Source organism: Hyperolius riggenbachi, chromosome 1, assembly GCF_040937935.1.
Source record: "Hyperolius riggenbachi isolate aHypRig1 chromosome 1, aHypRig1.pri, whole genome shotgun sequence".
In the NCBI taxonomy this organism is placed as follows: domain Eukaryota; kingdom Metazoa; phylum Chordata; class Amphibia; order Anura; family Hyperoliidae; genus Hyperolius; species Hyperolius riggenbachi.
The window spans coordinates 277,179,349-277,204,433 of NC_090646.1; the positions used below are offsets into that span (position 1 = coordinate 277,179,349).

The 25,085-nt window shown below is 44.5% G+C and overlaps 1 protein-coding gene across 4 annotated transcripts in view; it reads right to left on the bottom strand.

Annotated features, from left to right (window-relative positions):
• The window catches only part of LOC137506633 (transcription initiation factor TFIID subunit 3-like), a 401,567-nt gene that overhangs the window by 126,452 nt on the left and 250,030 nt on the right, over nt 1–25,085 (bottom strand). For all 4 annotated transcript variants that reach the window (XM_068233615.1, XM_068233614.1, XM_068233616.1 and 1 more), the window contains 4 exons: nt 22,050–22,341; nt 11,659–11,719; nt 5,906–6,088; nt 1,213–1,380 (listed from right to left, as the gene is read on the bottom strand). In XM_068233615.1, the coding sequence (XP_068089716.1) occupies nt 1,213–1,380; nt 5,906–6,088; nt 11,659–11,719; nt 22,050–22,341 (704 nt within the window). The remainder of the gene's footprint in view (nt 1–1,212; nt 1,381–5,905; nt 6,089–11,658; nt 11,720–22,049; nt 22,342–25,085) is intronic.

The window sequence follows — 25,085 nt, forward strand, 5'->3', positions numbered from 1 at the left end:
CTCTAATCATAAGTTGTAATTTCATCTCTTCTCTGTGTCAACTGACTGCCATGGCAGAATTGCCAGATGAGAGCACAGGATGACAATATAGCCATTTGGTTCCCAACTGTTTCTGAGCTAAGTGCTTCTGCCTTACTGTTACCGATTTTTGCAGGGATTTTTGTCTACTCTGTCTGCCGCCTGCCCCAACCTCTGCCTGCATTTTGACTACTCTCTGCCTGCCTTATTTGTACAGTTTCACAATTTTTTAAGTTTATTCATAAATGTATTTAAAGGGACTCCGAGCAGTGCAGAAACTATGGAAAGATGCATATCATTTTAAAAGCTCTCCTTCTCCTCTTTCCAATGATATATAAACCACCACCCTACGCCTTTTAGTTTTCGCTATTTTCGCGAACGAAATTGCAGCGGCCGCGACTTTGATCGCGAAAATAGAGAAAACTAAAATGCGTAGGGTGATGATTTAGGTGTCACCAGAAAGAGGAGAAAGAGAGCTTTAAAATGATTTCCATAGTTACATTGTATTACACAGGGCGACTTTTTCTGCTGAATGGAGCTGCTGACTTTGAGAAAAAGTCGCCCTGTGTAATACAATATAACTATGCAAAGATGGATATCATTTTAAAGCTCTCTTCTAAAGCTCTCTGTTCCCAGATCGGAAGCGAATGGATCCAATGGTAACCTATGGATCTGTTCCACGTGATCCGATAAACGGACTGCAAGTTTAATTCTGCAGTAAATTCAATGGTATCTAAGGACACTACCTCCACGAGATGAGAGTTTAACTGCTCATCAAAAAAGAAAAAACACCCATACATTCACAGCTGTTCAGAGCTTACAGCTAAGGGTCAGTTTCCACTGCCCGGATGTGATCGCATCGCATGTAGCCGCAGGTGACTTCCGGAAAGCCGCCAGTCTGCTTCTGCCTAGGGGAATCGGATGCATCCACATAATTTTCCCGGGTCGCATCACATCTGAAAATTGTCATGCAATAGAAACTACTCCATTGACATGCATTAGCTTCAGGTTTGATGTGATGACTGCAAAGCGAATTCGTGGTTAGTGGAAACGGGCCCTAACTGATTAACTTGGGAAAAAGTTGAATGTGTCTTCTTTTATACAATTAATATATCATCCAATTCATAGAAAACAAATTGAAGGACTGCCTGAAAGGGAAAAAGAAAACAAATGTTAATTGACATAGTGACGTACTTTCGCTCTTTGGTAGAAAAGGGCGTACTGTTGGACTATCTGTGTTTACTGCCCGGCACTTTCTCTTGGGTCTTGAAGACGAACCTTCATCCAAATTACTCACATTAGTAGCAAAGTATGTAGGAAGAGCAAGTTTATCTACTTCAGGGAGACTCAACTTTTTCACCTCTGGAAAATATTACAGTTTTTAAATTAACAAACTTAAAACCTATTTAAAAACAATAAACCAAACACTTAGTTTAACCACTTCACCACTGAGGGGTTTTACCCCTTGAACACCAGAGCAATTTTCACCTTTCAGCGCTCCATCCATTCATTCGTCTATAACTTTATTATTACTTATCGCAATGAAATGAACTATATCTTGTTTTTTCGCCACCAATTAGGCTTTCTTTAGGTGGGACATTACGCCAAGAATTATTTTATTCTAAATGTGTTTTAATGGGAAAATATGAGAAAATGTAGGAAAAAAATATTTTTCCGTTTTCGGCCATTATAGTTTTTACATAATGCATGCTACTGTAATTAAAACCCATGAAATGTATTTGCCCATTTGTCCCGGTTATAAAACCGTTTAAATTATGTCCCTATCACAATGTTTGGCGCCAATATTTTATTTGGAAATAAAGGTGCATTTTTTTCAGTTTTGCGTCCATCCCTAATTACAAGCCCATAGTTTATAAAGTAACAATGTTATACCCTCTTGACATAAATATTTAAAAAGTTCAGTCCCTAAGGTAACTATTTATGGTTTTTTTTAATTGTATTTTTGTTTTGTTTTTTTAAATTACAAAAAAAAAATAAAAATTGGGGAGTGTGGGAGGTAATGAGTTAATTTATTGTGTAATCCAATATATTTGTATGTGTAAAATGCTTTAGGGTGTAGTTTACTATTTGGCCACAAGATGGCCACAGTGAGTCTGTTTACATGCGACCTGTAAGCGTCCGGAAGGACGCTTACAGGAAGCAGTAGGAGGCTGGGAGAATCACAATGATCGCTCTGTTTCTAATAGACGCAGCGGATCATTGCGGGGGCTTAAATCAACGAACGGGAATAGATTTTCCCGTTCATTGATCTCCGGGCGAGAGGGCGGCGGCGTGCACGAGCGGCGGGTGCGCGCGCACAAGCGGCGGTAGCGCGGAAGGTACGGACTTCTCCGTCCCTGGGGGTGAAGGGATGGAAAAAGGGACGGAGAAATTCGTGAAATAAAGTGAGAAATAAAGTGGTTAAAGCAAAACCCAAGCAAGCATAGCCAATTGTATTTCTTAGTGCATTAACAATTTTGTTCTCGCAGTTTTATGGTTTACAAACTGTATGTTAACTCTTTCAGGCAGAGAAAGAAGAAAAGCAACACAGGATGTGTGTGTGCTTGGCACTGTATATACATATGTCTACCTCATCATAACTATCATAATCCTATCCAGGCTTCCCCCTGTCCTCCTGTGTCCCGCGGTGCCGGAAAAACTCCTGGAATGGCAGGGGATGTAAATATTTACCTTCCTGGCTCCAGCGCAGTATCGGCCCTCTGCTCAGCGATAGGCGGAAATAGCCGATCGCTGACATGCCGCTCTACTGCGCAGGCGCAAGTCTTCCGCGCCTGCACAGTAGAGTGGACCCAACAGAGATTGGCTATTTCCGCCTATCTCCGTGCTGAGAGCCGCAACAACGCCCCCGGTAAAGCCAGGGAAGGTAAATATAGCAAGCCTTGTCAGGCTTGCTGGATTGCCTGCAGCTACAGGGGAGAGGGAAGCCTCATTGGGACTCTGAGGCTTCCACCTCCCGAGGTGAGTACCCCCCAGGGGAACTTTTTTCTTGTTTTTTGTTAGAGTCTCTTTAAAGAGCTATAATTAAAATAACTTTTAGTACTATTTGTTGGTGCTGACCCTTCCAGTAGAAATTATTTTGTAAATGTAATTTTGCTTGCTGAACTATTAAAAAAAATCAATAGTGAGGGCTTGTGCACACCAAGAGCGCTTCTGAGTGCTTTTTAAAATGCTTGCTTCAAAAAGTGATTGGTTAATGTATAGGAATGGAGCACACCAGATCGATGTGCTCTTTTCCCAAATGCAAACGCGGGTCCTGCAGCATTTTTGCTGATTTCTGAGGAGATTCAGCCTCAATGTTAAGTATAGGAAAGTGGAAAATCGCTCTGAAAAGTGCCGGATCAGAGCGTTCTTCCAAGTGTTTGTTACAGAAAATGTTCAGTTACAGCTCTACTGTAACAAAATATAAAAAAATAAAAAAAACACACCAAAATGCTCAAAAAGCGGTGAGCGTTTGCGATTACGCTAGTGCTTTTTGGTGTGCACTGGTGCTATCTAAGGACTCTACCTCCTCAAGGCGAGAGTCCAACTGTCCATCAAAAAAAACACCAAATAACACCAATACATTCAACTGTTCAGAGCTCACAGCTAACTGATTAACTTAGGAAAATGTGAATGTGTCTTCTATTATACTATTAATATACACTGCTCAAAAAAAATGGCAACACTTAACACAATGTAACTCCAAGTAAATTTTTACTTCTGTGAAATCAAACTGTCCACTTAGGTTGCAACACTGACTGGTAATCAATTTAAAGGAAACCAGAGGCCCCAGAAAAAAAACTATTATACATACCTGGGGCTTCCTCCAGCCCCATACGCACGGATCGCTCCCACGCCGCCGTCCTCCGCTTCCTGTATCCGGCGGTACCAGGTTCCGTAGTTTCGGCCAGTTGGCGGCAGGACGCGGCCAATTGTCCGCATCACAGGGGCTCCCGGCATACACTTACGCGTGCAGCTGCATACTGAGCAGCCGCACGCGTAAGGGTATGGAGGGAGCCCCTGCTCATGCGGACAATTGGCTGCGTCCGCCGGAAGTGACGGGACCCAGTACCGCCGATACAGGAAGCGTTGGACGGCGGCGTGGGAGCGATCCGTGCGTATGGGGCTGGAAGAAGCCCCAGGTATGTATAAAATCTTTTTCTGTTTTTAAAGAGAGTTCCTCTCTGGTTCCCTTTAACATGCTATTGTGCAAATGGAACAGGAAACAGGTGGAAATTATAGGCAATTAGCAAGATATCCCCAATAAAGGAGTGGCTCTGCGGGTGGTGACCACTTCTCAGTTCCTATGCTTTCTGGCTGATGTTTTGGTTACTTTTGAATGCTGGCGGTGCTTTCACTCTAGTGGTAACATGAGAAAAATTCTACAACCCATACAAGTGGCTCAGGTAGTGCAGGTCATCCAGGATGGCACATCAATGAGAGCTGTGGCAGCAAAGTTTGCTGTGTCTGTCAGCGTAGTGTCCAGGGCGCTACCATGAGACCATGAGTAACATCAGGAGATGTGGAGGCCGTAGGAGGGCAACAACCCAGCAGCAGGACCACTAACTCTGCCTTTGTGCAAGGTAGGAACACTGCCAGAGCCCTGCAAAATGACCTCCAGGTCTCCATGAGGGAGGTATGATGGCCTGACGTGAACAGGTGGGGGTTGTGCTTACAGCCCAACATCGTGCAGGACGTTTGCCAATCTTGGTGCTCTCTGGCAAATGTCAAATTCGCCACTTGCACCCTGTGCTCTTCACAGATGAAAGCAGGTTCACACTGAGCGAGCACATGTGACAAACATGACAGTCTGGAAATGCCGTACAGAACGTTCTGCTGCCTGCAACATCATCCAGCATGACCGGTTTGGCAGTGAGTAATGGAGTGGGGGCATTTCTTTGGGGGGCCGCACAACCCGCCATGTACTCGCCGACTGCCACTAGGCACCAAGATTAGATCCTCAGACCCCTTTGCGAGACTATATGCTGGTGCAGTTGACCCTGGGTTCCTCCTAATGCAAGACAATGCTAGACCTCATGGATGGTGTGTGTCACAAGTGCCTGCAAGACGAAGGCATTGATGCTATGGACTGGCCCGCCTGTTCCCCAGACCTGAATCCAATTGAGCACATGTGGGAAATCATGTCTTGCTCCATCCACCACTCAGACTGTCCAGGAGTTGGTGGAAGCTTTAGTCCAGGTCTGGGAGGGATCCTCAGGAGACTATCCGCAACCTCATCAGCAGCATGCCCAGGCATTTTAGGGAGGTCATACAGGCGCTTGGGAGGCCACGCACACTACGGAGCCTCATTTTGAACATTACATCAAAGTTAGATCTGCCTGAAGTGTGTTTTTTTTTTTTAATGAGTACATATTATTCTGCTCAGTTCGGCGTGGCGAGAGCTGAATGACGGCTCTCCCTACTGCCGTCAACTCAAAGGCGGCGTTAAATACTACTCCCACTCAGAGTTGTCGCAACTCAGAGGGAGATGTAATTCAGGGTCTGGCAGCCGCAAGAGCCCCGAATTACTGCTACGCGGGGCGCATAATAGCATTGCTGCTATAACGGTATAACGGCGCCCAGCCAAGATGAACATTCGTCGTCTCCTCCCCCCCCCCCCCCCCCCCCCCACACACACACACACACTTTAATTTTGAATCCAGACCTCTATAGGTTGATACATTTGATTCCCATTGATAATTTTTGTGCGTTTTTGTTGTCAGCACATTCAACTATGTAAAGAGATTATAGAATATTTCATTCTTTCAGATCTAGGATGTCTTATTTTTGCGTTCCATTTTTTTTATGCAGTGTATCATCCAATTCATAGTAAACAATTTGGACTGGCTGACAGGGAAAAAGTTCAAACAAATTTTAGTTGACATACTTTTTGATTGAGAATGGCGTGCTGTTGAGACCTCTGTATTTACTGGAAACCACTTTGATGGTGGTATTGACTTTCTCTTGGGTCTTGAAGACAAACCTTCATCCAAATGGATCACATTAGGAGAACAATTTGTAGGAAGAGCAAGTTTATCTACTTCAGACATTCGCATTTTCCTTTTAACATCTGGAAAATATTAGTTATCAAATTAATAAAATGTAAAGCCTATTTAAAAACAATACAATGTACACTTAAAGCAAACTCCAGGCAAGCAGAAGTGATTTTATTTCTTAAAGCATTAACAATTGTGTTGTAGTAGTTTTATGGTTTACAATCTTGCCTCACTAGACAGCGCACAAGTGTCAAACACAAGGCCCGTATTTTATATGGCCATTAAGAGTTACAAATGTACACAATTGTAAGCAGTAAAAGATCAACAGTACCCTGCCTTCCCATCCAGAGGACCAGGGCAGTGGAGTCGGAACAAAAATATTCCGACTCAAACTCCGACTCCTCAGTTTCTGAAACCACGACTCCGACTCCGGGTACCCAAAATTGCTCAGACTCCGACTCCTTAGTCTAATACTTAAAGGGGAACTTCAGCCTAAACAAACATACTGTCATCAAGTTACATTAGTTATGTTAATTAGAATAGATAGGTAATATAATCTCTTACCCACCCTGTTTTAAAGGAACAGGCAAATGTTTGTGATTCATGGGGGCTGCCATCTTTGTCATGGGGGCAGCCATCTTTTTGGTTGAAAGGAGGTGACAAGGAGCAGGAGACACAGTACCAACCATCCTGTGTCCTGATTACCCCTCCCAGCTGCGAGCTAGGCTTCAAATGTCAAATTCAAAATGTAAAAAAAAAAAAAAAAATTGCACCAAAACAGCAGAACGAGAACAACAAATTCAGAAATCCCATCATGCTTTGCACAGCATCAGGGGAAAAAAGCCTGGGCAGTTTTCTTCTGTGCAGCTAAAAATGAGGCTTGTATAAGAGAAACAGTTCTGATGCTGTGAAGCTGTTAAAGAAACACAAAGCCTTTTCAGTGCTGCTGAGTCGATTTTTAGTCCGGAGGTTTACTTTAACAGGGCTGTGGATTTTGTACAAAAATCATGCGACTCCGACTCCCCAGTTTCTGAAACTACGACTCCGACTCCAACTCCGGGTGCCCAAAATCGCCCCAACTCCTCGACTCCGACTCCACAGCCCTGCAGAGGACGACAGTATTTTTGGTTGAAACATTGTCAGTTTGAACCTGTGCGCAGCAACAACCCACAAGACCCACTCTATAAAATTAGAATGGGGTCCCCTCCTTGGATCCAAATCCCCTCCATGTGGCTGGTAACCCCCCCCCCCCTTTCTCCGACACCCTCTCCCCACATAGTAGTGCAGCGGAACACTGAAATATTTACCTGCTCCACTAGCGATGCATTGTGTCTCTGCTGTTCTTCCCAGCAGCTGCATGCTCTATACTTCCAAACCTCCAGCTCCCAATCACGTGGCCTGCGTTAAGAGCCCGAGGTATGCAGGATAGAGCATGTATCGGCTAAGAAGATTAGAGGAGACTCAAAGCAGCCCGGAGCAGGCACATATTAGCCACTTAAGGACCAGGACTTTCTGCACTGATCGGTGCTGCGTGGGCTCTCCAGCCCGCAGCACCGATCAGGAGTGAGCCTTGGCGATCAGACTTCCCCCCCCCCCTTTTTTCCCCACTAGGGGGATGTCCTGCTGGGGGGGGGGTCTGATCGCCGCCAGCTGTTTTTGATCTGCAGGGGGGGCTCTTCAAAGCCCCCCTCCGCAGCGTTTTCGGCGCTCCCTCCTTCCCCTTACCTCCCTCTCCCTCCATAGGCTGCGCAGGACGGATTTCCGTCCTGCGCATTGAAGGATAGGCTTCAGCCTATCATATGCCGGCGATCCCCGGCCAATCAGAGGCCGGGGATCGCCGATCTACGTCACGGCGCTGCTGCGCAGCAGCGCCGTGTGATCTAAACAGCGGGGATTTCTTCCCCGCCTGTTTACAGTTAGCTGGCGAGCCGCGATCGGCGGCTCTCCGGCTGTTCACAGAGACAGCCTCCGTGAACTGGCATGGAAAGGCCGCTCCATGCTATACCACTAACGACCCGCCGACGCCTATGGGCGTTAGGCGGTCGTTAAGTGGTTAAACTACTCCACTGTGCTACTCTGCAGAAGGGGGAAGGGTGGGGATCCAGCCCCTCCCACAGAGGCTATAGTTATGCCACTTAGACTGTTCAATGAATGTTAAATCAAACTATTTGGCCCACGACTCAGACTATGCTTTACAATTTGTCCCATTCCATGATTGAGCGCAGGTCATTTAACCCATGTTACGGTGACAGACCCCTTGTCAGACCCTCTTGGTGAACAAGTGCCAGCGTGAGAAATGGACGTCGAGAGGACCTCCATCCGGGCGCACACTAAGCCGCATGCAGCCTCCTCCACTTGACATACTGTAACTTAATAATTTCCACAATAAACACATAGCAGCAGCACCAGCCTCTGCACTTTGCTTAATTTGTTTTCAAGCTATAGCATGCTGAGTTCCATGTTTGTTGCTGAAGCGGACCCTTGCTGACCCTAATTTCGAGTGTAAACTTTCGCCTGATTACTGGGGGTATTGCCTATCATGTGTGACTTGCTTGTGCATGGCTACAACACTACAGTATCATTCAGGCTGCAAAGAAATGTGGACAGAGGAGCACACTAAGTACTGTCCCTTCATTAACTTGTGAGACCTATGCTTCCTGTGCAAGCTATACAGAAAATCACAGACACACCAAAATCAACAAAGGCATTAACCACTCCAGCTATGCCGCTGGGACTCATCTGTCAACTCCTGGGTCATGGCTTTTAAACATTTTTAGGCAAAAAAATAAGGAGGGTAGCCTTTTCCACAGGCAGCTTGCACGCAGGGATGTACACACTTCACACTTGATTAAAAAAAAAAAAACGCATCAGTGGCTCCGCTTTCTGGCCCAGATCAAAACCGGAGCCACGGATACCAATGTTTAAAATAGCGGCCGTCTTCACACACTTTGAAAGACAGATCCGTTTGGAAGAACTGAATGGAGAGTCAGAATTTGCAGGTTTTTCACGGACCCTGGATACACGGAGGGGTAGTGAAAGGTATGGATCTCCCTCTACACAGAGAACTTTTGCACACAAAACAGGCAAACACAAAACAGGCAAAAACGGATTGCCTACTGCCTGCTCCTTCCCTCAACAGCATATCTTATCCAAAAAAAACACACACATAAAGAAAGGACATATGTTTAACCTCCTGAGCGGTATAGACGAGCTCAGCTTGTCCATTACCGCCGGAGGGTGCCGCTCAGGCCCTGCTGGGCCGATTTTTATCAAATAAAAAGCAGCACACGCAGCCGGCACTTCGCCAGCCGCGTGTGTTGCCTGAACGCCGCTGCTCGAGGGTCCCCCCAGCCGCCCGAGCCCTGCGCAGCCGGACCAATAAGTTCCGGCCAGCGCTAAGGGCTGGATCAGAGGCGGCTGACGTCAGCTGACGTCCATGACGTCACTCCGCTCGTCGCCATGGCGACGAGAAAAGCAAAACAAGGAGGGCCACTCATCGCGGCCCTTCTTGTTACTTCTGATCGCCTGAGGCGATCAGAAATATGCAACAGGAGTGCCCTCTAGTGGGCTTTTATGCAGCCAACTTTCAGTTGGCTGCATGAAATAGATTTTTTTTAATAAAAAAAAAAAAAAAAAACCTCCCGCAGCCGCCCTGGCGATCTCAATAGAACGCCGGGTAGGTTAAACGGAATGGAAACGTATGCTACAAAAGGACAACATTTTGAAAAACTGATAATTTTTGCATCAGTTTTTAGAAAAACTGATCCGTTTGAAACGGGATTCGATTTGCAAATGGACAAGTGTGGCCCAAGCCTAACTATTGTTATGAACATTCTTATGAACAGTGCAAATCATGGCGTGGGATCAGGAACACTTCTAAAATCCATTGTCTTTTAACACAATTTACTGCAGTCTCAAAAATACAAGCCAAAAGTCAAAGTAGAAACAGTATATAATTTTTTTTTGTTTGTTTTTGCGCCAAAGCTGTTAAGATATACTAAGGCAAAGTGGAGAACTGTACTTAGTATAATCATCTAAAATATGATTTTAATTATTTTTTTTTAATCATGAATGCAGTGTTATATGGCTATGTGGAATGTGGGATATAGAGATTAATATCCACCTTGCTCCTTATTAAAATATAGTTCAATATCCAGGATGGTATAAGAGTGCCTTAGTGCACAAGCAGTGGGTAGCTTACACCTCTGGGTAGGCAACATTGGTGCTAAACTATGTACAGGTTTTGGAACACCATTTGCGGTCAAGTAAGGTATTAACCTCCTTGAAGGTATGGACGAGCTCCGCTCGTCCATACCACCGGATGGCGCCGCACAGGCCCCGCTGGGCCGATTTTCATAATTTTTTGGGGGGAAACACGCAGCAAATGCCACCGCCAATGCGCCTGCTACCCGCCGCGTAAAGCCCCCTCTAACCCCCCCCCTCCTCCCCCCCGATACCCCGGTGTTGCCTGGCCAATCAATGTCAGGCAGCGCTGAGGGGTGGATTGGGACTCCGTCTGACGTCACGATGTCGATATCGCGATCGTCATCATGGCGACGGGGGAAGCCCTAAAGGAAATCCCGTTCAGAACGGGATTGCCTTACGTGGGTACGCGCCGGCCGCGATCGAGCGGTATGGGCGGACGCCGCAGGGAGGGGGGCATCATGTAGCTAGCGCTAGGCTAGCTACATGATTTAAAAAAATGTATATACAAAAAAAAAAAAAATAGAATGCCAGGGTGGTTAATTGAACAAAACTATGCCAAATTCAGTACATACTACTATAGCCTGGCATCACAGTTATGCCTAGTACACACCATACAATTTTATGTTAGATTTTTCTGTAAGATTTTCTGTTAGATTATTTTCTGTAAAGTACTGGTAGAGACTGGTCATTATCCCTGGGTGCATTGTCTTGTGGTTATCTCCTGCTGAGTAGAACGATGCCTAATTGCTAGGCAGATAGATGGTTAGATAAATAATTTCCAACATGTTGGAAATTATCTATCTCACAGGTAAATCAGGCTGCCATACACTGGTCGATTGCCACCAGATCGACGAGCAGATCCCTCTGTGATTGAATCTGATCAAAGAGGGATCTATTGGCTGCCTACACTGCAAACAGATTTCACTATGAAACCGATTCACAATCTGTGGAACTGCTGCTGCCGCCGCCGTCTTCTACATACATTACCTTTTCCGGCCGGCGCGAGTCCCCCGATCTCCACTCTGAGCTCCAGCTTCACTTTATTTCCTGTCGGGGGAAGTTTAAACAGTAGAGGACGCTCTACTGTTTAAACTTCCCCCGACAGGAAGTAAGTGAAGCCAGCCGGAGCCCAGCGTGGAGAAGGGACAGTGGGGACACGTGCCGGCGTAACAGGTAATGTATTGCCGCTAGCGTCGGTCATTCGAACACCGCTATTGACGCACTCCCGACCTGCCTTACCAGAAAATTGTATGGTGTATACTAGGCATAATGCTGGGTACACACTTTGAGATTTTATGGTCCATTTACTGTCAGATCGATTTACTGTCAAATCGACCATAAAATCTCATAGTATGTACCCAGCATAAGAGGCCAGGTGTTAAACCAGTCTGACTGCACTGCATTTTTTATTTTAGAACATACACTCAAGTCAACTTACGCTTTAACTGAGCAGGTACATCTGTAGCATTATCAGCAAGTTTGTGTGAATCAGGAGAATCCTATTTAAAGAAAAAAAAATTTGATTAGGACAAAATTATTTTTCAATATCAAGGGTCTTAAAGCGGACCCAATCCAAACATTTTTTTAATTCAAAATATTTAGGTGCACCACTGACACATAGAAAGATAAATAAACACTCCTTCAAGCCTATGAGCATTTCAAGTGCATACTTTTCACCCTTCTCTTTTCATAACTAGGGTTATACAGGTGGCAGCCATTACTTCTGAGATTAGTAGGAGGTTTTAGATAATGGGTGTGTTTGTCATCAGCTACCCTCCCTCACAGGGGCGTCATCTATGTGAAATCTCACACAAGCTTAGATCACCTCCCCTGTGACATCATCAGTAGCAGCCTGTGTTTTGTTTTTTATCTTCCCCACCAGTTTGCTGGAAAAATCCCGGCAATATGAAAGGAAGGGAGGGGTTCCTCCAATAAATGTAAAATATTTTATATTTGTCATCATGCAGCTGAAAAAAAACCTGCTATTTATTATTATAATTTAGAAAATAGATTTTATTTCTGAAATCTTGTATTTTTAATTTGGGTCCACTTTAAGTTCTCCGGCATCAGAGTAATATTTAGCAACATATTGTTCACGTTCCGATAACCTATGTGATAAAGATATCCATGGCTTCCAACTGTGTTCCTCAGTTAAATTACCTTTAAGGATAATAGGACCCAGAGCCTTCCTTCTCCTTGGGTATCATTTTTTTTTCTTTAACTGAATTTAACCACTTGCTGACCGCACACTCATACCGTGCGGCGGCAAAGTGGTAGCTGGAGGACCAGCGACGCAGATCTGCGTCGCCAGGTGCCTCCATAATTAATCAGGAAAGGCAGCTCGCGCGAGCGGCCATTTCCTGTTAGATCACGGAGCAGGTCTCCGTGAATAGCCTGCGAGCCGCAGACTAAATGTAAACGTAGGAGACATATGTCTCCTTTGTTTACATTGTAGCAGCGCCGTAAGGCAGATCGGCGATCCCCGGCCAATCAGCGGCCGGGGATCGCCGCCATGTGACAGCCTGTCACTGGCTGCACAGGACAGATAGCGTCCTGTGCAGCCCGGATCACCAGGGGGGAAAGGTCGGAGAGGGAGGGGGGGAATTTCGCTGCGGAGGGGGGCTTTAAGGTGCCCCCCCCCGCAAACCTCAGGCAGGCCCCCCGCAAGCCTCAGGAAGGGGGGTGATCTGGTCGCTCTGCCTGCACCCTGATCTGTGCTGGGGGCTGCAGAGCCCACCCAGCACAGATCATTAAAAACAGCGCTGGTCCTTAAGGAGGGGTAAAGGGTGGATCATCAAGTGGTTAATAACATGTAGGAGATTTCTAGAAAATATAAACGTGTGTCGTGTGTCAGTGTTATCGGCAGTGTGGGCATTTAAAGAGGAATTGTAGTGAAAACAACAATGACTAAAATTGCTTATTGTTTACAATATTTATAAATTGTTTAGTCATGGTTTGCCCACTGTAAAGTCTCTCCCCGATTTACAGTGTGAAATTTATCACTAGTAGCGACATCTTTAGTCCTGGCAGGCGACCTGTATGGAATGCTCGTTTCTGAGAGTTCAATGCACAGAGGGAGATAAATAGCAGTTATTTCCCACAATGCAACGAGGTTCACAGACAGGAAACTGCTAGGACCATGGTCGTGACACTGTGAGAGGGTTTTCATCAGCCATAAGAACCCCCCTGATATTCTATTCAAGAAAAGGAATATATTTCTCATGGGAAAAGGGGTATTAGCTACTGATTGTAATGAAGTACAATCCATGGTAAAGATCCTCTTTAAAGCGGAATATAACCCTGCATTTCAACTTTGCTCTAAAACATTATTTACAGCATATTATATGCAACCATCCTCGCTGCTGCACATTCCCAGTAACTAACCTTAACCCTTTCTCTACTATAGTTCTACCAGCTATCCTTAAATCGGAATATAACCCTGCATTTCAACTTTGCATTAAAACATTATTTACAGCATGGTATATGCAACCAGCATTTTTTTTTTTACTAGACCAGCTTTGGAAGGGTTACACACAGAGCTTTAAAGTTCCATGGATAGAAATGCAGACACATCCGAAGTTTAGATAGATACATTTAAGTAAACACAATGTAACAAGTGGTGAATGTTACACACTCTCTGGCTGTCCTCCAGCTCCTGCACAGTCAGAGAGAGTGAGTCACATTCCTTGTTACATTGTGTTTACTTAAATGTATCTAACTAAACTTCGGATGCCTCTGCATTTCTATCCACGGAACTTTAAAGCTCTGTGTGTAACCCTTCCAATGCTGGTCTAGTAAAAAAAAATGCTGGTTGCATATACCATGCTGAAAAAAATGTTTTAATGCAAAGTTGAAATGCAGGGTTATATTCCGCTTTAAGGCTAGCTGGTAGTACTATGGTAGAGAAAGGGTTAAGGTTAGTTACTGGGAAGGTGCAGCAGCAAGGATGGTTAAGGTTAGCTGGGGAAGAGAAGAGTTCAGTGTAAGAATAGGCTTAGCTTTAATAAAATATTGGTATGTAATAATGATATTTTACAATAGTTCTTATACTTTAACAATAGAATATATGTAAAATTTACCGATATACAGTGATGGGAAAAACCATTTGCCTCCTTCCTGATTTCTTATTCTTTTGCGTGTTTGTCACGCTTAAATGTTTCTGCTCATCAAAAACCGTTAACTATTAGTCAAAGATAACATAATTGAACACAAAATGCAGTTTTAAATGATGGTTTTTATTATTTAGTGAGAAAAAAAAAATCAAAACCTACATGGCCCTGTGTGAAAAAGAAATTGCCCCCTGAACCTAATAACTGGCTGGGCCACCCTTAGCAGCAATAACTGCAATCAAGCGTTTGCGATAACTTGCAACTAGTCTTTTACAGCGCTCTGGAGGAATTTTGGCCCACTCATCTTTGCAGAATGGTTGTAATTCAGCTTTATTTGAGGGTTTTCTAGCATGAACCGCCTTTTTAAGGTCATGCCACAACATCTCAATAGGATTCAGATCAGGACTTTGACTAGGCCACTCCAAAGTCTTCATTTTGTTTTTGTTCAGCCATTCAGAGGTGGATTTGCTGGTGTGTTTTGGGTCATTGTCCTGCTGCAGCACCCAAGATCGCTTCAGCTTGAGTTGACGAACAGATGGCCGGACATTCTCCTTCAGGATTTTTTGGTAGACAGTATAATTCATGGTTCCATCTATCACAGCAAGCCTTTCAGGTCCTGAAGCAGCAAAACAACCCCAGACCATCACACTACCATTACCATATTTTACTGTTGGTAGGATGTTCTTTTGCTGAAATGCTGTGTTACTTCTACGCCAGATGTAACGGGACACGCACCTTCCACAAAAGTCTTGGCAATCATTGAGATGTTTTTTAGCAAAATTGAGACGAGCCTTAATGTTCTTTTTGCTTAAAAGTGGTTTGCGCCTTGGATATCTGCCATGCAGGCCATTTTTGCCCAGTCTCTTTCTTATGGTGGAGTCATAAACACTGACCTTAATTGAGGCAGGTGAGGCCTGCAGTTCTTTAGATGTTGTCCTGGGGTCTTTTGTGGCCTCTCGGATAAGTTTTCTCTGCGCTCTTGGGGTAATTTTGGTCGGTCGGCCACTCCATCACTGTTCCATGTTTTTGCCATTTGTGGATAATGGCTCTCACTGTGGTTCGCTGGAGTCCCAAAGCTTTAGAAATAGCTTTATAACCTTTAACAGACTGATAGGTCTCAATTACTTTTGTTCTCATTTGTTCCTGAATTTCTTTGGATCTTGGCATGATGTTTAGCTTTTGAGGTGCTTTTGGTATACTTCTCTGTGTCAGATAGCTCCTGTTTAAGTGATTTCTTGATTGAAACAGGGGTGGCAGTAATCAGGCCTGGGGGTGACTACAGAAATTGAACTCAGGTGTGATAAACCACAGTTAAGTTATTTTTTTAACAAGGGGGGCAATCACTTTTTCACACAGGGCCATGTAGATTTGGAGTTTTTTTCTCACTAAATAATAAAAACCATCATTTAAAACTGCATTTTGTGTTCAATTATGTTATCTTTGACTAATAGTTAGCGTTTTTTGATGAGCAGAAACATTTAAGTGTGACAAACATGCAAAAGAATAAGAAATCAGGAAGGGGCAAATAGTTTTTCCCATCACTGTACTACTAAGCTTCCTGGGTACCCAAAAGTCACTTTCCAGGTGCCCTTTTTTGACGTACGCAATAAAGTAGGTTTATTGTTTTGTTTGTATCGCAGAGTGCTAAAATACTATATATATATATATATATATATATATATATATATATATATATATATATATATATATATAGATAGATAGATAGATAGAGAGAGAGAGACATATATATACACATACACCCTTTGGATCATAAACACTCATGCAATGTATAGTAATTGTCTAGGATATATTTGCATAGAATCAGAATTTTGAGAGCAATATTAAAATGTACTAGAATATAGTAAATAGAGATAATATTGCTTATACCGTCGACAAATACCGTATATACTCGCAAGCAAGCCGAATTTTTGACCCCCCAAAAGTGGGCCAAAAGTTGGGGGGTCGGCTTGCTTGCGAGTCATGGGTGGGTGGATAGGTGCTGTCCCTCCCCGCTCCCCCCGCGGCCGCCGCTGCTATTACCTTAGGTGGCGCCGCTTCCTCTATCCCCGTCCTCCGGTAACTCATTCACAGCAGCGCGCCCCCCGCTGCTGTGATGACGCAGGAAACCATAGAGAGCGGTTCCCATAGTAACGGCATCGCCGCTACAGGAAGCCGCTCTCTATGGTTTCCTCGTCATCACAGCAGCGAGAGGCGCGCTGCTGTGAATGAGTTACCGGAGGGCGACGGGGATAGAGGAAGTGGCGCCGCCTAAGGTAATAGCAGCGGCGGCCGCGGGGGAGCGGGGAGGGACAGCACCTATCCACCCACCTACCCACCCATACTGGGGCACTATGCTAGCTATATGGGGCACTATGCTAGCTATATTGGGGCACTATACAAGCTATACTGGGGCACTATACAAGCTATACTGGGGCACTATGCAAGCTATACTGGGGCACTATACAAGCTATAATGGGGCACTATACTAGCTATAATGGGGCACTATACTAGCTATAATGGGGCACTATACTAGCTATAATGGGGCACTATACTAGCTATAATGGGGCACTATACTAGCTATACTGAGCACTTAGCACTTCACTAGCTAAACTGGGGCACTTCACTAGCTATACTGAGCACTATACTGGGCACTATACTGGCTATACTGGGCACTATACTGGCTATACTGAGCACTATACTGGCTATACTGAGCACTATACTAGCTATAATGAGCACTATACTAGCTATAATGAGCACTATACTAGCTATAATGAGCACTATACTAGCTATACTGAGCACTATACTAGCTATACTGAGCACTATACTAGCTATACTGGGGCATTTTACTAGCTATACTGAGCACTACCTACCTATACTGGGCACTATACTAGCTATACTGGGACATACTGGGGGGATCACGCGGCCAGCGTTTCCTACCCCCGGCTTACATGAGGGTCAATCATTTTTTCCTGTTTTTTGGGGTAAAAGTGGGGGGGTCGGCTTACATGCGGGTCGGCTTGCTTGCGAGTATATACGGTACTCTTGAGATATACCATTAATAATGTCTAATACGAATGTTTTGGTTTTTGAAATATATTATGTCATTTAGCAGCACCAGTATACACATATGTATTTTTGCTTGTAGGCACTTGTATTGACCTGAAGAAGTGGGTTAAGACCTGTGAAACACATTGTCCTTTGAATCGTGCTAAATAATTTAATCTTTTTGCATTACCCTGTGGTTTAGGATCTTCCATCTGGAGTGGTAAAGACACATCCCTTCCTATTATTATTATTTTTTGTTTCATCACATTACCTATCTTTGGGAGCCTCCACCCCCCACCCCCTCAGGCAGACACTTTAAACCCAAGATCCTTGACTGCAGCTGATGTCGCCTGTAACCTACCAGTAGAAAGACCAATGTTACAGAAAGATTGCCCCTTATCTCCCAAAACCTTTCGCTGCTTCAATAATTCATGCAAAGCAGTTCAATACAAAGAGCTTTCAACTGCATGGTCTGCAAGAAGCTGTGTTAAAGGGGAACTTCAGCCTAAACAAACATACTGTCATTAAGTTACGTTATGTTAATTAGAATAGATAGGTAATATAATTTTTTACCCACCCTGTTTTAAAAGAACAGGCAAATGTTTGTGATTCATGGGGGCTGCCATCTTTGTCATGGGGGCAGCCATCTTTTTGGTTGAAAGGAGGTGACAAGGAGCATAAGACACAGTTCCAGCTGTCCTTTGTCCTGATAACTATGATCAGGAAGAAAAAGGAGATATCCGGGCACCTTCCGTCTTTTACTTTATTGCATAACTGTTGTCAAATGTGGGTTACATACCAGAGGTTCCGTGCTGGTGGTGGTGAGTTGGAGGTGGGGGTGTCGGGCATCAGTTGGGGCTTGCAAGCCCCAACTGATGCCCGACACCCCCACCTCCAACTCACCACCACCAGCACGGAACCTCTGGTATGTAACCCACATTTGACAACAGTTATGCAATAAAGTAAAAGACGGAAGGTGCCCGGATATCTCCTTTTTCTTCCTGATCATAGTTGTGATTTCTTCTTCCGTTTTGGGTCCGATGAGCACACGTCTCAGCAAGTTTGTCCAAAGGGTCACCGGAGGAATGGTGAGATACCATCTGTTCACCTTGTTTTTGTTCTCTTACGCTTTGTATCTACATTCGTCATACATACACGTAAAAAAAAAGGGGGAGTGCCACTTTACAAATCCTTTGCCTACATTGAAAACCTTTGTCCTGATAACCCCTCCCAGCTGCATGCGCTAGGCTTCAAATGTCAAATTCAAAATGCAAAAAAAAATATTGCACCAAAACAGCAGAACGAGAACAACAACATCAGAAATCCCATCATGCTTTGCACAGCATCAGGGGAAAAATGCCCAGGCAGTTTTCTTCTGTGCAGCTAAAAATGTGGCTTGTATAAGAGACACAAAGTTCTGATGCTGTGAATCTGTTAAAGAAACACCAGGCCTTTTCAGTGCTGCTGAGTCGATTTTTAGTCTGGAGGTTCACTTTAAAGAGACACTGAAGTCTCAAAAAAACCCACCTTTTTATTTAACAAATGTGTTTAACATATTAGCCCTAACTAAACCGCCGTTGTAAACTATCTAAATCCCCACTAATTCGCCCTCCCTCTCCCCTGCAAAATCCACAGCTTTCATGGTCGTGGATTTTGCTGCCCTGTGCGCTTCCATGTGAGGCAGAGCTATGAGCTGCAGCTCTGCCTCTACACACGTCTGTCAGTGCATATCTTCGCCTCTCCCCCGCCCCTCTCAGTGAAGGAAGACAGAGGGGTGGGGAGAGGCAGCGATCCAGGCTGACAGACGCACTGAGAGGCAGAGCTGTGGCTCATAGCTCTGTCTCTCATGGAAGCGCTGTCCGGATTGCCCCACGGTGAGTTATGGGGTATTTAGATAGCTTACAGCGGAGGGAATGCGGTTTAGTTAGGGCTATCATATTAAACATATTTGTTAAATAAAAAAAGATTTATTTTTTTTTGAGACTTCAGGGTCTCTTTAAAAAAAACAGTAGTTCTTTTACATGCAAAGATAAGTTGTACAGGTCCTTCTCAAAAAAATAGCATATTGTGATAAAGTTCATTATTTTCTGTAATGTACAGCTCATGAAAACCCAAAATTCCTATCTCAAAAAATTAGCATATTTCATCCGACCAATAAAAGAAAAGGGTTTTTAAAACAAAAAAAGTCAATCTTCAAATAATTATGTTCAGTTATGCACTCAATACTTGGTCGGAAATCCTTTTGCAGAAATGACTGCTTCAATGCGGCGTGGCATGGAGGCAATCAGCCTGTGGCACTGCTCAGGTGTTATGGAGGCCAAGGATGCTTCGATAGCGGCCTTAAGCTCATCCAGAGTGTTGGGTCTTGCGTCTCTCAACTTTCTCTTCACAATATCCCACAGATTCTCTATGGGGTTCAGGTCAGGAGAGTTGGCAGGCCAATTGAGCACAGTAATACCATGGTCAGTAAACCATTTACCAGTGGTTTCGGCGCTGTGAGCAGGTGCCAGGTCGTGCTGAAAAATGAAATCATCTCCATAAAGCTTTTCAGCAGATGGAAGCATGAAGTGCTCAAAAATCTCCTGATAGCTAGCTGCATTGACCCTGCCCTTGATAAAACACAGTGGACCAACACCAGCAGCTGACATGGCACCCCAGACCATCACTGACTGTGATATTTACTTGACACTGGACTTCAGGCATTTTGGCATTTCCCTCTCCCCAGTCTTCCTCCAGACTCTGGTACCTTGATTTCAGAATGAAATGCAAAAGTTCCTTTCATCCGAAAAAAGTACTTTGGACCACTGAGCAACAGTCCAGTGCTGCTTCTCTGTAGCCCAAGTCAGGCGCTTCTGCTGCTGTTTCTGGTTCAAAAGTGGCTTGACCTGGGGAATGTGGCACCTGTAGCCCATTTCCTGCACACGCCTGTACATGGTGGCTCTGGATGTTTCTACTCCAGACTCAGTCCACTGCTTCCGCAGGTCCCCCAAGGTCTGGAATCGGTCCTTCTCCACAATCTTCCTCAGGGTCCGGTCACCTCTTCTCGTTGTGCAGCGTTTTCTGCCACACTTTTTCCTTCCCACAGACTTCCCACTGAGGTGCCTTGATACAGCACTCTGGGAACAGCCTATTCGTTCTGAAATTTATTTCTGTGTCTTACCCTCTTGCTTGAGGGTGTCAATGATGGCCTTCTGGACAGCAGTCAGGTCGGCAGTCTTACCCATGATTGCGGTTTTGAGTAATGAACCAGGCTGGGAGTTTTTAAAAGCCTCAGGAATCTTTTGCAGGTGTTTAGAGTTAATTAGTTGATTCAGATGATTAGGTTAATAGCTCGTTTAGAGAACCTTTTCATGATATGCTAATTTTTTAAGATAGGAATTTGGGGTTTTCATGAGCTGAATGCCAAAATCATCAATATTAAAACAATAAAAGGCTTGAACTACTTCAGTTGTGTGTAATGAATCTAAAATATATGAAAGTCTAATGTTTATCAGTACGTTACAGAAAATAATGAACTTTATCACAATATGCTAATTTTTTTAGAAGGACCTGTATATGTTATGGCCAGAACACGAAGTACGGCCAAACAGTATTGGCTGGGCATTTCAGTAGCTGGCTAGTATGCAGAAGCCGAAGTCCAACGGAGAGAAGCTGAAGCTGTCAGATGACGAGCAGCAGAAGGAACACTGAGAGAAGCAAAAAAGGACAAAGGTGACTGGTGGCAGAAAGAAACTTATGAGAATCAGAAGGTGATTGGGTGACAAGCAGGGGCAGCAGCATGGAGAGAAGCATAAGGGGACAGATGACGAGTGGTGGAAGAAATACAGAGAAGCAGAAGGGGACAGAGGTGGCGAGCAGCAGAAGGAAAGCTATGAGAAGCAGAAGGTGATTGGGTAACAAGCGGCAGAAGGAGCATGCAGAGATGTGGAAGGGGGCAGATGACGAATGGCAGAAGGAAGATGGAGAGAACCGGAAGGGGACAGATGTATTGAGCAGAGGAAGGAACACAGAGAGAAGCAGAGGGTGACAGAGGTGAAAAGCAGAAGAATGAACACAGAGAAAGTGGAAAGGACAGCAGAATCGAGCAGAGGAAGGAACAAGGAGAAAAGCGGAAGGGACAGGAGTATCAAGCAGAGGAAGAAAGGAGAGAAGCGGAAGGGACAGCAGTATCAAGCAGAGAAAGGAACAAAGAGAGAAGCGGAAGGGGACAGAGGTATCGGAGCAGAGGAAGGAGTGTGGAGAGAAACTGAAGGGGTCAGAGGTATTGAGTAGAAGAACATGGCAAGAAGCAGAAGGGAAACAGAGGTAGCAAACGGTTCACAGAGAGAAGCAGAGGACAGAGGTGACAAACTGCAGAGGGGGCATGCAGAGAAGAGGATAAAAGTCTGAGCTCTGCTATACTCCTACTCACCAACTCCCTGGAGTGCAAAAAGCATTACTTAGAAAAGGCAGAGATGAGAATTATTTCTGGTATGTAATGCTGCCCGTTTATACTGGAATGGTCTCAAGGTTACCAGAAAAATTGCTATGCGGAGCGGAGAGGGTGCAGACCTGGCATTTTTGTTAGGTTGGATTTTCACCACAATTTTTTAGCCACTTTGGGAATTCCTGTCTGATCCTCAACAAATAGCAATTTTGACCACACAAATAATCAGTCGTTATTGTCATTACTTACACTCTGGGACTGAATGTTCTTTCCTTTTCTTTTTGTCTTAGATTGCATACAACTGTCTTCTTTTTTCTGCTCAGACATTTGATTTCTAGGTTTTCTGGAAGGATGTTTAGATGAACTTTCTCCCTCAGATTTAAATTTTGCATTTTCTTTACTTTTTGATAAATCTCCAGTGCTACGCCGACGATATCTTTTATTTTTGCTCCAGTCTGGAGAGTCGGCACACTTAGTGATAATAAATTCCCCTAACTCCATTACTTCAGGAGTAGGACTAACATGGGGTTCCAATTGTGGCCTGCAAAATTGTAATAAGCAAAGCGGTGTTTAGTCAAAAAACGTAAAAAACTTAATGTTACTACTAACAAGCTGAAATAAAGCAAGTTGCCAGGCTGATCTGCGTGCAAAAACCAGGGCTGTGTAGTCGGAGTCAAGGCAATATTTGGGTCCCTGGAGTCGGAAGAAAATGCACTGACTCCTAATGAATTTAGACTGCAATTAAAATAGAAAATACGATAAAATGTTCTATTTCTGTTAATAGTCATCATAATTTATATATACAGTAATAACTGTGCTTAGTCCACAAAAATGAAATAAACCAATCAAAAAATAGTTACTTGTGCTGCTTCAATAAAGCAGTCCCCATATTTTTAAAGTCAGATATACATATCTGATTGTGACTGTATATAGGACGTGTACCCAAGAAACTTTATACTAAATAACATCTATGCTGTAAGAATAAAGCCTAATGTGTAGCCGTGTCACTAATAGCGATGGTCAATGAGATGCAAATAATTCTGCGTTGATGCCGATTTATGCAAATGTATGCACTCTCTTTGCTCATGAAATCAAATCATTTAATATGTTAAAATTTGGTTTGGCGACTATGAATTAAAGGGTACCTGAGTCGGATGAAAAGAAAAGTTTTATACATGCTCGGGGCTTTATACATACCTGGGGCTTCCTCCAGCCCCCTTTAGGCTAATGCAGTCGCTGTCCTCCTCCGCCACATGTATCTTCTGCAATCAATCCCGGTAATTCAGCCAGTCAGCGAAGTCCAGCCGTGTGCCGCTCCCACAGCCAGGAACATTCTGCACCTGCGTAATAATGCTGCGCAGGTGTAGTACATGGACCCATAGCAGAAGATCCAGGTGGCGGAGGACGACAGCAAGGGCCTAATTAGCCTGAAGGGAGCTGGAGGAAGCCCCATGTATGTATAAAACTTTAATTTCATCTGTCTCAGGTTTACTTTCTTACACAGTAGTACTATACATATGCACTCCCCACAGAGCTGCAGGGAATGCACTGAGAATGTTGTGCACATTGATCACAGAGGTGTTGTCTATCACCCATAAACCTAGTTCAGATTGTGCATGAAGAGTACCTGCACATCACTCTTACATGTACCCACAGTCACATTGCCTAGGGCAGTGATGGCTAACCTTGGCACTCCAGCTGTGGTGGAACTACAAGTCCCATGAGGCATTGCAATACTCTGACAGCTCTAAGCATAACTCGGGCAGGCAGAGGCATGATGGGATTTGTAGTTTTGTCACAGCTGGAGTGCCAAGGTTAGCCATCACTGGCCTAGGGCCTGATAGATGTTCTTTGTTCCCGTCTTCTACAAGTACTCTTACCAAGGACTAATTTTAGTCTTTAGAAGATCAGCTGGCTAGCCAGGTAAATGGTATTGTTTAAAAGGGAATAAATATGGCAGCCTTCATATCCCTCTCACTTCAGTTGTATTTTAAAGTTCCTAAGCGTTGTCAGTTAAGAGATGCATTTATTGTGTCATACTTTCAAACAACAAAATTGTAATATGCAAATTAGAAGAGTCAGAGGAATCCTAACCTCAGGCGTCGGAGTCGGTGAATTTTTTTTACCGACTCCACAGCCCTGGCAAAAACAACAAAAAACTGACATTATAAATAATATGTTTCTCATATTTTTTAAAGGGGAACTACAGAAAAAAAGGTACCCTCTGCGCCAATGGATCAGCCACACTATTGTTAGTTCTATGCTTTCATAATCATCCTCAGAGTTAAGTGGTAGATAATCTTCGGTAAAGATGGTAATTTGGTGCTATTTTCAGCTATGCACTTACATGCAGGATGGATGTATACCGTATATACTCGCATACAAGCCAAATTTTTGACCCCCAAAAAGGGGGTCAAAAGTTGGGGGGTCGGCTTGTATGCGAGTCTTCCCTGGTGGTCTAGTGGTGGGTGGTCGGGTGGTCCGCGCCCCGCTCCCCCCCCTCCCCGCGGCTGCTATTACCTTGTTAGACAGCGGCCGCTTCCTAATCCGCGTTCCTCCTCTTTCTCAGAGTGTATCACAGCAGCGCGCCCGGCGCTGCTGCTGTGACGATGCAGGGGGAAGGAAAGAGCGGTTCCCTTGGTAACGGCGATACAGATCGCCGCTTTAGGGAGCCGCGCTCTTTCCTGCCCCCTGCATCGTCACAGCAGCAGCGCCGGGCGCGCTGCTGTGATACACTCTGAGAAAGAAGAGGAACGCGGATTAGAAAGCGGCCGCTGTCTAACAAGGTAATAGCAGCAGCGGCGGCCGCGGGGGGGAGCACTACCCACCTATGCTGGGCACTATACTGGCTAAACTGGGCACTTTACTAGCCATACTTGGGTACTATACTAGCTAAACTGGGCACTATACTGGCTAAACTGGGCACTATACTGGCTAAACTGGGCACTTTACTAGCCATACTGGGGCACTATACTAGCTAAACTGGGTACTATACTAGCCATACTTGGGTACTATACTAGCTAAACTGGGCACTATACTGGCTAAACTGGGCACTATACTGGCTAAACTGGGCACTATACTGGCTAAACTGGGCACTTTACTAGCCATACTGGGGCACTATACTAGCTAAACTGGGCACTATACTAGCTAAACTGGGCACTTTACTAGCCATACTGGGGCACTATACTAGCTAAACTGGGCACTATACTAGCTAAACTGGGCACTATACTGGCTAAACTGGGCACTATACTGGCTAAACTGGGCACTATACTAGCTAAACTGGGC